General features: G+C 47.4%; 7 protein-coding genes across 7 annotated transcripts; 4 read left to right on the forward strand and 3 right to left on the reverse strand.

The window, feature by feature from the left end:
* Nucleotides 1-487: 487 nt before the first annotated feature.
* Nucleotides 488-1952, reverse strand: TRUGW13939_05120 (uncharacterized protein; the record flags this gene model as incomplete). Its single annotated transcript, XM_035488285.1, has 6 exons — nt 488-922; nt 979-1128; nt 1191-1316; nt 1368-1617; nt 1680-1827; nt 1883-1952. 6 exons carry the CDS (start codon nt 1950-1952, stop codon nt 488-490), a joined length of 1179 nt encoding a protein of 392 aa, XP_035344178.1.
* A 1146-nt stretch (nt 1953-3098) lies between these two features.
* Nucleotides 3099-6906, forward strand: TRUGW13939_05121 (uncharacterized protein; the record flags this gene model as incomplete). Its single annotated transcript, XM_035488286.1, has 4 exons — nt 3099-3167; nt 3229-4674; nt 5353-6237; nt 6295-6906. 4 exons carry the CDS (start codon nt 3099-3101, stop codon nt 6904-6906), a joined length of 3012 nt encoding a protein of 1003 aa, XP_035344179.1.
* A 185-nt stretch (nt 6907-7091) lies between these two features.
* Nucleotides 7092-8059, reverse strand: TRUGW13939_05122 (uncharacterized protein; the record flags this gene model as incomplete). The annotated part of the gene is made up of 3 exons (XM_035488287.1): nt 7092-7861; nt 7920-8007; nt 8057-8059. 3 exons carry the CDS (start codon nt 8057-8059, stop codon nt 7092-7094), a joined length of 861 nt encoding a protein of 286 aa, XP_035344180.1.
* Nucleotides 8060-8441: 382 nt separating this feature from the next.
* On the forward strand, nt 8442-9443 carry TRUGW13939_05123 (uncharacterized protein; the record flags this gene model as incomplete). Its single annotated transcript, XM_035488288.1, has 2 exons — nt 8442-8515; nt 8570-9443. The coding sequence occupies 2 exons, from the start codon at nt 8442-8444 to the stop codon at nt 9441-9443; spliced, it is 948 nt and encodes a 315-aa protein (XP_035344181.1).
* A 447-nt stretch (nt 9444-9890) lies between these two features.
* On the forward strand, nt 9891-11522 carry TRUGW13939_05124 (uncharacterized protein; the record flags this gene model as incomplete). Its single annotated transcript, XM_035488289.1, has 2 exons — nt 9891-10074; nt 10138-11522. 2 exons carry the CDS (start codon nt 9891-9893, stop codon nt 11520-11522), a joined length of 1569 nt encoding a protein of 522 aa, XP_035344182.1.
* A 6-nt stretch (nt 11523-11528) lies between these two features.
* On the forward strand, nt 11529-11651 carry TRUGW13939_05125 (uncharacterized protein; the record flags this gene model as incomplete). The annotated part of the gene is made up of 1 exon (XM_035488290.1): nt 11529-11651. One exon carries the CDS (start codon nt 11529-11531, stop codon nt 11649-11651), a length of 123 nt encoding a protein of 40 aa, XP_035344183.1.
* Nucleotides 11652-12361: 710 nt separating this feature from the next.
* TRUGW13939_05126 (uncharacterized protein) lies at nt 12362-14074 on the reverse strand (the record flags this gene model as incomplete). The annotated part of the gene is made up of 1 exon (XM_035488291.1): nt 12362-14074. The coding sequence occupies one exon, from the start codon at nt 14072-14074 to the stop codon at nt 12362-12364; it is 1713 nt and encodes a 570-aa protein (XP_035344184.1).
* Between the last annotated feature and the right edge of the window lie 190 nt (nt 14075-14264).

A 14264-nucleotide genomic window follows, 5' to 3' on the forward strand; every position in this document is an offset into this window, starting at 1 on the left:
TGCAAGCCCGCACCGAGCAACTAGGTGGGAATACTTTGACTTTCAAGGACGGTATTTCTTGTAGTCACACATGGGTGATAGCAAGATGCTAATAGGCCGGTCACATTCTTGGCGAGTGAACGGGTTGTCCATAATTATGTAGAGACACCCGGTTGTGGACTGTCAAGGTCTTGGAAGGTCAACTGGTGGTGTTGACATGGTGTTGATGACAGGTGGATACAAAGTCTACATGTAAGTCATGAGTCATGAGTCATGAATCCATGGGAAGGATGCAGTCAGCTACTCATGTAAATACCAACATGGAGCTATTTGGTTTGGAAATTTCATTATTCAACATTGATATCCTTTATGGTGAAATACCTGCGTCAAAGGCAGTCAAACATCAAAAGTGTATAATTGCCATGCTATTTTCATCAATCCATCATCTATCTGCCCAGAAAACACCACTCAAATACGACTTATTCAAAACGCCTGAGAAAAAAAAAAGTTAATAACTATCTCTGTTCCGACGAAGAGGCTCGAGACCAACATTCCCACCATAACCGGTGTCAAAAGTAGTACCCATTTCTGCCTGACTGCGCATAGTAAAGATGAATTTGATCGCACTCAGAATCTCGCGAGGGTCTAGCACGGCTAGCCAAGCTCTGAAAAAGCCCATTCTGGCCTCGTACGGTGGGAGCTCGCTATAAGGGGGCTTGTTGCCGTAGCCCCCCTCGTCAGGGCCGTGATCCTGATTGGATATCAGGCTTTCCTTGGGAGGGCTGCTGTACTCGCTAACGTTATAAGCGTAGTGGAAGGAAATTGCGAATAATGAGGTTTGGACACAGATAATTAATGACGGGATGCCGGTCTTGATATCGGCATAAGTCAGGGTCGAAGTTGGTTTGAGTAGATCGGTTGACGTTAATATTAAAAAAATAATCTGAAAAAAATCAGTTAAAAACTAGGTCAAATGTTTTAAGAATCCTCAAGTCTTACATTTTCCAAAAATGTGAGACCGACCAAAACTTTGAATGCCAGCAACTTCAACAACGCGCGATGACCACCAATGTTCGGTTTCAGCGTCTGGTAACACGTAAGGATCGACATCACACAGACACCCAGTGACACGGCGGATATTATTTCAAGCTGTTCCCACTCAAATGTTAGCCTAGCTTGATAAGAGTAGAATATGAAAGGGACAGACATACCCAGAGATGAGCAAAATACGGCTTGTTGCTGTTTTCACAATAAATACCAGCCGCCTGGGTGATATCAGTAGCTACTGCAACGCCGAGAGCGACCACTGGGTACTGGAAAATAAAAATCCATCGTTTCTGTTTGGTGCTTGTTAGTAAATAGAACCTCTTCATCGGAATAATACGTACCCGATACCACTCAAGACCATCTAAAGGTGGCGCGTCGTTCTTCTGGGGAACTCTTAATGCTGAAAAGAATAGATCCCGCTGGCTATCGCTGGGAGAAATCCACTCATTTAGGAGGAGGAAGAAATATCCCAAAGCAAGAGACTCATAAAAAGCCTGCCATGGTTCCAGAAACACAGCTGCTTTAGGAAAGCAGACTGATAGAAAGGAGAACAGGGAATAAACGGGAATGACGAAGCATATTTTCAAAATCCTGTGGTTTGTAGACCCGGTATCAGCATTCATCCGATAGGACAAGACAAGAAATTGCTATACTTGACTTGTTCGTTTGACTTGCGCATTTTCATGGCGTGCATAGTCATCAGAGTGAGGATTATAAGAAGAGTGGCAGCAGTAAAAGCGCCCGATACGATTTTGTTGGCTTCGTAGAAGGTGTAGTCGCCAATCACCGTTACCGTAGAATCTGCAGATTGTTAAGACACATCGTGACGAACAGGGGGAGTGAGTCGTTGACGAACTTTGGGCGAGGGATTGTGTAGAGCACACATGCGACGAGCTTCCACCATCGTGGTGATCAAACAAACCCATCTTTGTTCGCTAGACGGTACTCTTTGATTCCGTATAAAAGTTTGCTGGCGGTGTTCCTCAAGCTGTAGTCGAGAACTGGCATAGGAGGTTTGCTGACAATCGCGGAACCCATGATCGATATAAATACTGCACCGCCGTGGTGCAGCGATTGACCGTTTCCCCTCGAGGTCATCACAGAGAGTATTTTGAAATTGACGATTTAGGAAAGCAGCTGCGAGATTGCATGATCTTCGCGATTGTGACAAGCAAATAAGGCTGAGCCCTCTCAGCTCGCGTTGACTTCCGCATTCGGAAAGCGGCAGAACAACCTTAATCGGCGCCATTCACCGCCAAGCCCCCCCTATTTGCTGCTACTGCTCACCTTCCTAACGCTTAATTTCGCATCGACACGGTCAAATACTCTTTGTAGTCTAGCGACCTGCCCTGGTTCCACGTCACTGCGAAAAGTGCTGTCGCTGTGGCCGTGCCTGACCTGGAGAGAAAAAAGGCTGTGCTCTGAAAAAAGGCTCCGATCTAGCCCTTTTAGAAAGAATCGGCCGAGGACTCTAGTGGAAGGCTGGTATTATTCTGACTTCAGGTGCTAGATCCTCTGGAAATTGACTCATCTTTTAGTTTTAAGGGAGTTTTAAGGCGCTTGTCGATCCCTCGGAATTGCTAAGTGAGACTCGACTGGGGCCAATTCTGATGACCAGCAAGTTTCGACCAGTTCTTTGGCTAGCAGGCGCTTGATTACTTCGTCTTCGTACAGTTTAGTTCTATTAGTCGCCGTCTCCTTGGTAAGTACCTATCGGATTTCTTATCGCTCGATGTTCCCAGAAACCTGGCTCAGCCCTTTGATGTGCGTTGAGTTTCAAGGCTCGGCGCAATTTGTTCCATTTAGGTAGTTCTCAGCTAACGATGTTAATAAAGACTATCGTGAGCTCCATCAATTTGAGATGCCTACTTTGTGAAATAAAAACCTAGACCTTGGACGAAGTACTGGCTGAACGCATTTGTTGCTCCACTCAATCCTGCGGGGATCGCACCTTACATACTCTAAAACCGAGCTCGACAGTGATATACTCCGTACCAGAGAGGTAAAACACAGGCAGAGCTTATTTATTCATTTCCCGACTCCGTCAAATCCGACTAGTCTAGCTACCGAGGATGTTTGGAGTCCAGACGGCGAGCCGCCGAAGCACAGGCTGTCAGGGATGTCGCAAAGGGAGAGTAAAGGTTAGAAGCTGAGATACCCTTCAAGAATCCTGCATTGAAACTAACTATACGAGGGGTTTAGTGCTGGGAAGAGCGACCACGTTGCCGTAGATGTACTCGAAAAAACATTGACTGCGAATACCCCGATCCGCTGGATAATTTTCGCAACGAGAACAGCAAGGCTGCCAACCGAGCCTCGACGCTGTGGCGCCAGCGAGCCTTCAAGATCGACGAAGACGAGAGCACGACCGATGATGACAAGCGAGTGACTTCTCCCGATGTCGACTATCCACATACAATATCTCGTAGTCTCCAAGTAGACAGCGTTGAATCCAGAGCTTTGTATTTGTTTTTCCAGGACTACGGCTGTGATTCTAGAATACTCAGTCCGTGGGTAGGTATTTTCCAGATGCTTCCTGGATTATATGAGCGAGCACCGAGAAATTCATTCACCTCACACGCCATCTTGGCCGTTGCTTTGGCGTATCAAGAACGAAAGCACAAGGTCTCCCGCTCCGAAGTTCCCGCGCGAACAGAGTATTCCAAAGCAATACAGGCGATTAATTCCCAACTGCAGCTCCAGGAACGAACACCAATCAATGAGATCCTGGCATCAATCTGCCTCATGAGCCAATTCGAGCTTATGCTTCCAAGCGCTACAATGGCTAAAACCAACCCAGAGTCTCGATTAGCACATATGTACGGTGCCATTGCCATGGTGCAGCGCGTGGAGGCGCAAGCAAAGGGACAAGTGATCGACCTCAGAGTTTTGAACCTCATTTTTTTGCAAATGACTATCAATTGCTTGAACGGTCGGTTACGTCCGCCACTGTCGCTAGATTCATGGATCAGACGCCTCGATTTTTCCATGCCCGGCCCGACGCTCTTGTGTGCCATGTATCGAATAGCTCTGTGGCAGGCTGACGTGGACGAGCTGATTCAAGGAACACAATGCTTCGACACAGAGACAGAGACTAGAATACGCAATCTGATTATTATGATGCAGGTAGAGGACGCAGAACTTGAGACATGGGAATCTTCATTACCTCTCCGTTTCCAATACCAGGCGAGACCCGTCTCGCCTCACGATCATGCCATGTTCCACTCGCCGGGAGCACCTCACACGATATATGAATATTCATTCTGCTTGACCGCTGTCCCCCGCACCTTGTATTTCGCCGCGCGAATAATACTGAACCAAAGCCTGCAGCGATGCTGCACGTGGATGTCGACCTGGTCGCCCAAGGAGGAGGAAGAGGAGTATCTGATTCAGTGTGCCATCTTGAAAGAGAGCATAGCGGCCATGATTTGTTCTATATCCTGTAGCGTGAATGCCGTCCTGAATGATTCCATCCAACCGCCCGGCAACGACGATCTTCAAAACCGGAGGGGCGTCGAGGCGCCCGGTTTGCGTGGGGTTTTGATGATGTGGCAGTTATCGGTATCCTCTGTGGCCACAAATGACCCAGATATTATGGAGCGAGTTGGACACGAACGTTCTTTGTGGTTGAAAAGTGTCCTGGGCCATGTGAGAGAATTGGTGGGATTCCGGGGGGAATGGCAACCAAAGCACTGAGGAACGATGTGTCAACACTGTGGCGGGGTACCTGTATAAACTATGCCGGGGAAACCAGGTTCTTTTTGTAGTAATGACCATAAATATCTTATTTTATTTGAATATAGATTAAATCGAGTTGATGGCCTCGAGTAAGCACAAAGACCTCTGTTATCATACACAGCCGTGGGCGTTAACACAATTGGGGACAGAAGCGCACGTTGGGCCACAAAAGGAATCAATAAGAATCCATAACCAAGGAACGACAGGGGACCCCATTAAAAGCATGCGAAATTAATCTGTAAAGGCTGACGCAAGGCTAGACACTAAACTTACATACTGCTGGTCTAGGCCGTTTGTGGTAATCGCCGCGAACCGTTTCTTATCCCAATTGGGAAATTTTGAAGATCCGATCAATTTCAGAACAATTGTTAGTTAGATTCAATTAATGAAGTAAAATGTATAAATAAGACGGTGAAGCTCCTGAAGTACAATTGAAAATTTTCAAGTCGAATTTCAAACACAACCAGTCACTCAATCTTCACTGTGAAAGGTGAAAAATGCTTTTTTTTTTTCTTCCGCTCTTGAGTCAGATATTCCAATAAACCATTCGAGGCAATCGGAACGCTGAATATCATGTTTACGAAAAAGTCCATATCCCGGATGCTGGGCTATCTGCTCGCCTTTGCTGCGTCTTCGCAAGCACTCACTATTGACTACTGGCCCTACCAGAGCTTCGTCACAGAGCCTACTTTCCACCCACCGATTTTCCAAATTGACAAGTCCGGAGCGCCACTAGCCGATGGATTGATCATATTTACACCGTCGATTGAAAATATCACTACAATCGGTGCGCGCGATCTCGTCGCGGGCATGATCATGACGGACGACGGAGAGCTGGTGTGGCACGACCCACACTTCGAGATCTCGACGAATCTGTTTGTCCAGAGCCTAAATGGCAAACCTGTTTTGTCTCATTGGAGTGGACAAGGAAGCAACGTGGGCCACGGTTACGGCTCAGTCACCATCATGGACGAGACGTACTCGACCATTGCCGAGATCTGTCCCAAGATCGGCCTTGTCACGCCCGACAACAGCGTGCCAGACTGCGATGCTGATCTCCACGAATCCTATATCACGGACCGTGGCACGATCTTGGTAACGGCGGTGAACGCAACCCAGGCTGATTTGTCGTCGGTGAATGGACCGTCTGACGGATGGGTCTATGACACCAAGTTCCTCGAGATCGACATTGCAACCAAAGATATCGTTTTTGAATGGAGTGCCATTGAGGCCGGAGTCCCCTTTAATTTGTCCAAGACCAGACCAGATACCGGCCTCGCCGGAAACGGGACTTCTCAGAGCTCTCCCTGGGATTGGTTCCATGCAAACTCGGTGCAAGCCGTTGGCGACAAGTACCTTGTCAACAGCCGGCATTGCTGGTCAACTTTCATGCTTGACAGAACTGGAAAGGTTGAATGGTATATCGATGGCAGTGATGGCGGAGATTTCAAGCTGGACTCAGACAACCTGTTCGTAAGTTTGATGTTTTCTCCTTTCTTTTCTTACCGGAATTCTAACAAATTTCTATAGCGATGGGAACATCACGCCCGTGCTCAAAATTTCACAGACACCTCTCTCGAGCTTCACTACTTCAACAACAATAACGCCGAATGGGATAACGGCACTCGTGCGACCAACGGACTTCGCCTGGGGCTCGACCTGGAAGCAAAGACGGCAACTGTTCTGCAAAAGCTACACTCGGACGGTATCTTCACAGAGTCTCAAGGAAGCTTTTTTCCGCTGGACAACGGCAATACGCTGGTGGGATTCGGGTCAATTTCCAAGATCAAGGAGTACGGTCCGGAGGGAGACCTGCGAATGACTCTGCAGTTTGGAGAGGACAATCTGGTGCAGTCGTACCGCAGCTACCGACAGGAGTGGCACGCAACACCGGCGACTTTGCCAAAGGCTGTTATCAAAGACAGTGCTGTCTACATGAGCTGGAACGGAGCAACAGAGGTAACTCAGTGGAAAGTGTACGGGCCTGCTCTCGTTGGTGCCTCCTCGATGCAGCTCCTCGGAACAGTCCCGAAGAAGGGCTTCGAGACTTTGTTCAATCTGACTCAACCGGCTTTGCTGGTAAAGGTGGCTGCTTATGCTGGTGACAAGCTATTGGGAACGTCTCCTATCGTTACAATCTAGGGGTTGAATTATAGACATTCATTTGGTCTTTTTTGTTTTGAATATCTGTTACTGACTATGTGTTTGTACAATAGACAGCCTTCTTTATATGCATAATTCTTGTGCCTGAATATTGTCTTTCGTATGACAAATACCTGTATAATTTCTGGAACTGTAAACAGCAACGGGGTCAATATTTTACAGGATTAAATTTCTATAACAAGCGGATCATCCCCCCTCGTTGTCCTCCATTTATTCGTAGCTCCTAATATATCAGACTCGCACCCTTTTATAGACCACCCCCACCTCTTCAAAAATCCCTCAGACATTTCCCATCCACTGAAATGCCACGGCGTCGACCAACAAATCACACCGCGCCGCTCAACTTCTGAATCTGGGAATCCCTCAAACAAGCCCCCAATGGTGTCTGACCACAACTGGTCTTCGTCGAATGTGCCGATAGCTCGGATAATGTTGTCGCGCATGACTGGGTGCACTATCCCCTCAACCCACTCTTCGTGCGGCACAGTTTGTTGGAGATGAGTCGGGTGCAGTGATGCTGGTAGAGAAGTTGGACATGATGATAGATCGGGGAGTACGTGATATGCTGCTGTTGAGCATTCATTTCCCTGGGAGCTTGGTGGAATGATTGCAGATAGAAGGTGGCGGATGGTGAGGAGGCCACGTATGACGTTGAACTGGAGGAGAGTGATTGTATGGTCTGGCGATATGGGGAAGAAAACTTCTCCCAGATTATTTATTTTCGAACCTACATGTTGTTGATTATGCTCCAAAGGGATCAACGGGCTGCCAGATTTGTAAAACTCGCCCACGGCCGATGCCGGAATGAGAACCACTGTTTGATGTTTCTCGACCCAGCACGGTATTTGCTCTTCGGACATTTCTGGCTTGCCTTTCTTACGGCTAACAGAGGATGACGTAGACTGTGCCTTGGACTCTAATGCTTTTCGCTTCCCTGAACATTGGTATCAGGTTAGATGAATGGACACGTAGGATTGGATTATAAAGCTCACGGTAGGCCCGCACGTTAAGCCTATTCTGTCTTTTCCGTCGAGCTGCTGCATCGGCGAGGCCGGTCCAGTCGTCTTCTCGGTCTACAGCCTGGAATCGTTTGTCAGCGATGGGTCCAGCATCGGAGATAAGGGTTCACCATGCCTCTGCTAGCTGCGGCATTAGCTGGAGCTTGACCGGAGGAGTGTTACAATGCGGAGTCATTCTTTACTAAGCAGCGCTATACAATATAATGAGCAAATTGTACGGAGATGCAATATGCTGTGAGAAGATTGAGGAAGATGGGGATTTAAAACTTATGCGGGCTGCTTACAGACCCACCTGTGGGTCTACAGGATTATTTAATTGGTTATTACCTCGTCAACCCAAGCTTTATATAGCCTAGTGTCATGCAGGCTGCTTACAGTAAAACCTAACCCAATTGGGAACTATATAGCACTACTTTGAGATGATGGTCTATAAATTCATTTGGTTTCTCGCTTGCCATTCATTATCAAATACTTGTATGGCAAACCAAAGCTGCTATGACTTTCCATCCCGATTCCATTCCTGACCTCACAGGCCGCGTGTACATTGTGACCGGCGGTACCTCTGGAATGTATGCTCTTCGCAGTCCAGACATGTGTGCTTTTAGCTAACAGACATTATCCAGTGGATATTACACAGTCGCACACCTGGCAAAGCATGGAGCTCATGTCTATCTCTGTGCAAGAACCCAAAACAAAGGCATCACTGCCATTGACGGGATCAAGTCCATGCATCCGAAAGCTCAAATCAGCTTATTGGAAATGAACCATCTATCCCTCGCTTCAGTGTTATCGGCAGCAAAACATTTCCTCTCGCAGGAGAGCTCGCTACACGGCCTCATCAATAACGCCGGTATAATGGCCACGCCATTCGAAATGACACCCGACGGCTACGAAGCCCAATGGCAGACAAACTACCTGGCGCACTGGCTTTTCACATCTCATCTTTTACCATTAATGCTGCAGACATCGAAATCATCGCCGGCGGGCACTGTTCGTATTGTAAACTTGTCGTCATCGGGCCACTACTTTGCTCCGAATGGAGGGATTAATTATGAGGATACTAGCTTGCCTGCTGCAAGTGGAATGGCGCGGTACGGTCAATCGAAGCTTGCAAATGTTTTGCACACGAAAACATTACACAAACTCTACGGCCCTTCTTCGCCGAGTGCCAGAGCTGGGGACGGGGAGATTTGGGCGTCTGCCGTACACCCGGGACTCGTCGAGAGCAATCTGGGTACCCGGGCTGAAACTCCAAAGATTATGTCGACTATTATCTCGATTTTTGGAGCAATGGGTGCTCGGGTCAATGCGGACAAGGGCTCGTGGACAAGTGTGTTTTGTGCTGCTAGTCCGCAGATGAAGAAAGAGCAGAGCGGCGAGTATTTTCAGAGGATTGCAGAGTCTGGATGGCAGAGTAAGATGGCCAAGGATGTAAAACTTGCGGATGAGCTGGAGACATGGACAAGAAAGGTAATGGAAAAGGGTGACTGGTGTTGATGTTCTAGCTGGACATAATTCTTAGAGAATACGTGTATCTTAATGTTAGAATTATAAATACAAACCCGAGTGGCTTTAAACAAGAAATTTACATTTATTAGTATTCTACATGTACTTGTTGCTGTAGCATAAATCGCGTGTTCAAGGTTCTATTTATAGCACCATCGGAAGATCTCCACAGGAGGCTTTAGCAATAACGCGCGCTTAAAAACAAAAAAAAAAAAAACATATTAGCATCGACATAATGAATATAGAATCAATCACATGATCACGCGTCGCGAACGATAGGGTTGACAAGGCTGAGACGAGGCTGAATCTGGAATTTGAGTCATGACTCATACTTCCACTACTACCACACGTCAACATACTAGCAGTATTTATACTCCAGTTGACCCTGCTATATATTAAAAAAAAATAAAAATCACATCAATAGTCATTTGAAGCAAAATGACTCTTAATACCCCCCCGGTTGTCCTCCCCGAACAAGGGAAGAAAAATATACTCATCACCAGCGCGCTGCCCTATGTCAACAACGTGCCCCATCTTGGAAACATTATCGGCTCAGTTCTTTCAGCCGATGTTTTTGCCAGATATTGCAGAGCGCGCGGACTGAATACACTTTATATCTGTGGTAAGAAAATTTTTTCTATATCCTTCCCCCTCTTCTGCTATCTACTAATTCTAAACATCGCAGGAACGGACGAGTATGGCACAACCACTGAAGCCAAAGCCCTCACAGAAAACTGCACACCGCGCAAACTATGCGACAAATACCATGCAATCCACGCCAATATCTACAAATGGTTCAACCTCAGCTTCGACATCTTTGGGCGCACGACCACCGAGCTTCAAACACAGATCACACAGGAAATCTTTTTGCAGTTACACAACAACAACTTTCTGAAAGAAGAAGTCACCACGCAGCTTTACTGTGAACAACACCATTCGTTTCTGGCAGATCGCTTTGTCGAGGGCGAATGTCCCGTGTGTGGTTACCCCGAAGCCCGGGGTGATCAATGCGATCTTTGCGGTGGGCTTTTGGATGATCCTCTTCAGCTCAAGAATCCGCGGTGCAAAGTCGATAATTCTACGCCGGTGACGAGAGATACAAAACATATTTTCTTGGAGTTGGATAAATTGCAGCCTGAGATCGAAGCCTTTTTCAAACAGTCTTCTGCAAAGGGAGCGTGGACTAATAATGGTAAAGTCATTACTGCAGCCTGGCTAAAAGAAGGATTGAAACCGCGCAGTATCACAAGGGACATGAAATGGGGGACTCCAGTGCCACTGCCGGGTTACGAAGACAAGGTTATCTATGCGTGGTTTGATGCTTGTATTGGCTATGTATCTATCACTGCCGCGTATACAGATCAATGGAGGAAATGGTGGCAGAATCCAGCAGATGTTCAACTGCATCAGTTCATGGGCAAAGATAATGTGGTCTACCACGCCGTGATTTTCCCAGGGACTCAAATCGGGACTAGAGATACATGGACAAAGCTCCATCATCTCTCAACAACAGAATACCTCACCTACGAAGGCGGGAAACTCTCCAAATCTCGTGGGATTGGCGTGTTTGGAGATTCTGCTCAAAAGACTGGCGTGTCTTCTGACGTCTGGCGGTACTATCTGCTCTCGCACCGGCCAGAGACTGGGGATAGCGAGTTTGACTGGGACTCGTTCATCAGCGCCAACAACAATTACCTGCCCAAGAATCTCGGAAATCTTGTGAACCGGGTTGTGAAATTCGTCAACTCGCGGTTTGACAGCGTTGTGCCCGATTGGACAGAGTACCACGAGCCGTCATTCGACGAGTGGAAAGCAGATATCAACAAGCTTCTGACGCAATACATTCACGAGCTCGATGCCGTCAAAATCCGTGCTGCGCTTTCTACAGTTCTCCACATATCTCAACAGGGTAACCTCTTCCTCCAGTCTCATAAACTCGACAACAGCCTTGCCGAGGACCAGCCTGGTAAATGTGCCGCTGTTGTCGGAATAGCGGTCAATCTAGTTCATCTCCTTGCTTGTATCATCGCGCCGTATATGCCAGATACAGCCATGTCTATCAACAGGTAGCTCTGCATGGATTTGCTTGCCGTTTCTGACTATTGGAATGCAGATTCCATCCAGCCAGGGCATGCAACTGGCAAGGCAGAGTACTTGTTCAGTCGCATCAAGCCGGAGAAAGCAGAAGAATGGCGGTAGGTTTTTGGCGGAGACAACACAAGTAGATAATACTGTGGACCGTATTGTATTGATGTAGCTAACACCACTCTGGTAAAGAACGGTTGATACGTTTATGACAGATTCATTGAGCCCACCTCATTCACTCTAATTAATACAAATGTCGGACGTTGATCTAACACAGTTGGGATTACTAGAATGTCTGCCCTCAACTCCAGCTCCTACCGTCGCTGCTGCTGTTAATGCGTACCCCAAGCTCCCGTTGCGCCTCGTCCTGGCCACCCTCCCATACACACTGGCAGAATGAAAGGAAATACAGTTTTACCTCCTGGCCGACAATGAAGAGCCGACGGTCAGTGTGGAGTGGGCATATAGTGAGGAAGGCGGAGAAGAAACAGATGAAGACGAGGAGACGGAGGCTGTTGAAGAAGAAAAAAATAGACGAAGAGTAGTATGCAGAAAGTAATCCGGAAAAGGAACCGGGGGAAAATTTGATAGTGTCTATCCAAGGCATTCTGATACAACGACGAACGGGTGGGCATTAATCGCCTACTTCTTCCTTTTGCTGGATAGACGATATGGATAAAAAAAAGCAAATATCATTCTCTCTTGCTACCACGGATACAAATACATATCATTACTGAACCTAACGCTGCTAATAGCTAAACCATGTAATAACGCGGATCTGAAGCAAACTTTTCTCGCGCACAAGTAAACGTAGACACACACAGTTAGGAACGGAGACCGAGCTGCTGAAACAGGCCCTTTACGCGGTAACCGAGATCCTTCGTTACCTTGGAGAATCGTTTGGCGTTGCCCACAAGCTCAGGATCATTCAAAACTTCCCCGTTCTCTGAGACAATAACCTTCGATCCCTCAGCCTTTACTTTCACCGCGTAGTCGATTTTTTCTTTAATCTCATCGGTATCCATTCCGGATTCTGCCAACAATATGGCGAGATAGTGCATAGGTTTGAGATACTCCAAACCGGCATCGTAACGAGGTTTGTTTAACAGTTGCTTTTCATATATCAAGTCTGTGGCAAAAGAACGTAGTTTCTGCTTTTCTGGAGTCAATTTGTAACCCTCAAGGATGAAGTCACATATATTAGTCTTCTTCACTCCCATTATAGCAGCAAAATAGTTGGCTTGGTCCATCACGTTGAGTCTGTACTCCAAGCTCCGGTACATGCAGTCGATTTGTTCGTCAGACAACTTCTTTTTAAAATGCAATAATTGCAGAATGGGACCGTGCACCGACATATTGGGTGCCGCCTCAGTAATACCGGGATTGGATTTCATGTAGGTGTAGGCCCAGAATTTTACTTTGCTTCTCTTCCTGAGTGTACCCAAACGACCGACAGGACCTTCAGGGGCATCAAGATCGAATCGACTCTGATATTCACCGTCGGGAATTGACGGGAGAGACTCGAAGCGTTCTCTGAAACGAGACAGGGGTATTCCAACACGCTGCTCATACTGCTTCTCCCATGTATCATCTTGCGCGGAGAAATGTATGCCTTGGTCCTCCGGATACGGGTTTAGCTTGTTGTATGCCACATATACTGAATTCGCTAGTTCGATGTACGTTGGGTCCTCAAGAATTTGATGACGATCGGGTGATTCGCTAAGATCAATTAAGGATTGCAGGATGGAACCTGCGAATACGCTTCCACCTGCTCGGCCAACACTCGCGCTCACAGGCCAGGAAATAGACTCCCTTGTTGGAGCGGCCGCAGCAATACCAGTTGTATTGATATGCCGATAGCGGTTAACGTCAGGTTGCACCAGCCAACCGCCAGAGTAACAAGCAGTAGAAAACAAAGTGACCTTGTTATTCGGTTTCAGAGCACGGTTTATGTCTTCGATGTGAAGGACCGGTATCTCACGGCGGCCATTATGCCCGATGTGAACTCCGTATGTTCCCCATTGGCCATGTCCAAAAATCAGAATGACTAGATGCTCATCGGCATCTGCCGCGAGGCATGCTTGCTCTCTGACTGTGCTGACAAAGCGCTCGAGTAGCTGATCTCTTTGCACTACCCGGATAGTCCCAGACACTTGTATTTGTTGCAGCATATCCTCATTCAAAACTACTCTGCGACCTCCTTTGGGATCCCCATACACATATTCCCTGTATTTGCCGATGAGGTCGCGTGGCTCTTCCGAAGTAATCCAGATTTGTTGGGGCGTTACACCCACACCTGGAGAAAGGAGATGGTGGAATAGATAAAAATCGGAAAAGAAGAAACCATCCTTAGCCGGTGAAGCCCGATTCTTGTAATCCGTAATACCGCATACCGCGACAATGCGACTCCTTGGCGGTACATCGGGGGGACACGCGGTCATGAATTCTCGATCTTTCAGGTCTTCTTTGGTGCCAGTAACACGGCCCACGGTATTGAGACCCTCTATGTCGTAGGGTTTGATCTTGGCTGTGCTCATCTTGGCCGTAGTGACAGAGAACTGAACAGACAGGCGTCTGGGCTTCCCTTGGACTCTGAAAGCACGGTTGACGAAGACGGATTCGATTGGGTTTGGGAACCCGATCAGACGAGTACTTCTTGAATTGACAGAAACGGGCTCAGATGCGTCTTGACAAGTATGGCAGAGATGCCGGGGAAACTGGGATTTT

This window comes from Talaromyces rugulosus, chromosome III (genome assembly GCF_013368755.1).
Source record: "Talaromyces rugulosus chromosome III, complete sequence".
In the NCBI taxonomy this organism is placed as follows: Eukaryota; Fungi; Ascomycota; class Eurotiomycetes; order Eurotiales; family Trichocomaceae; genus Talaromyces; species Talaromyces rugulosus.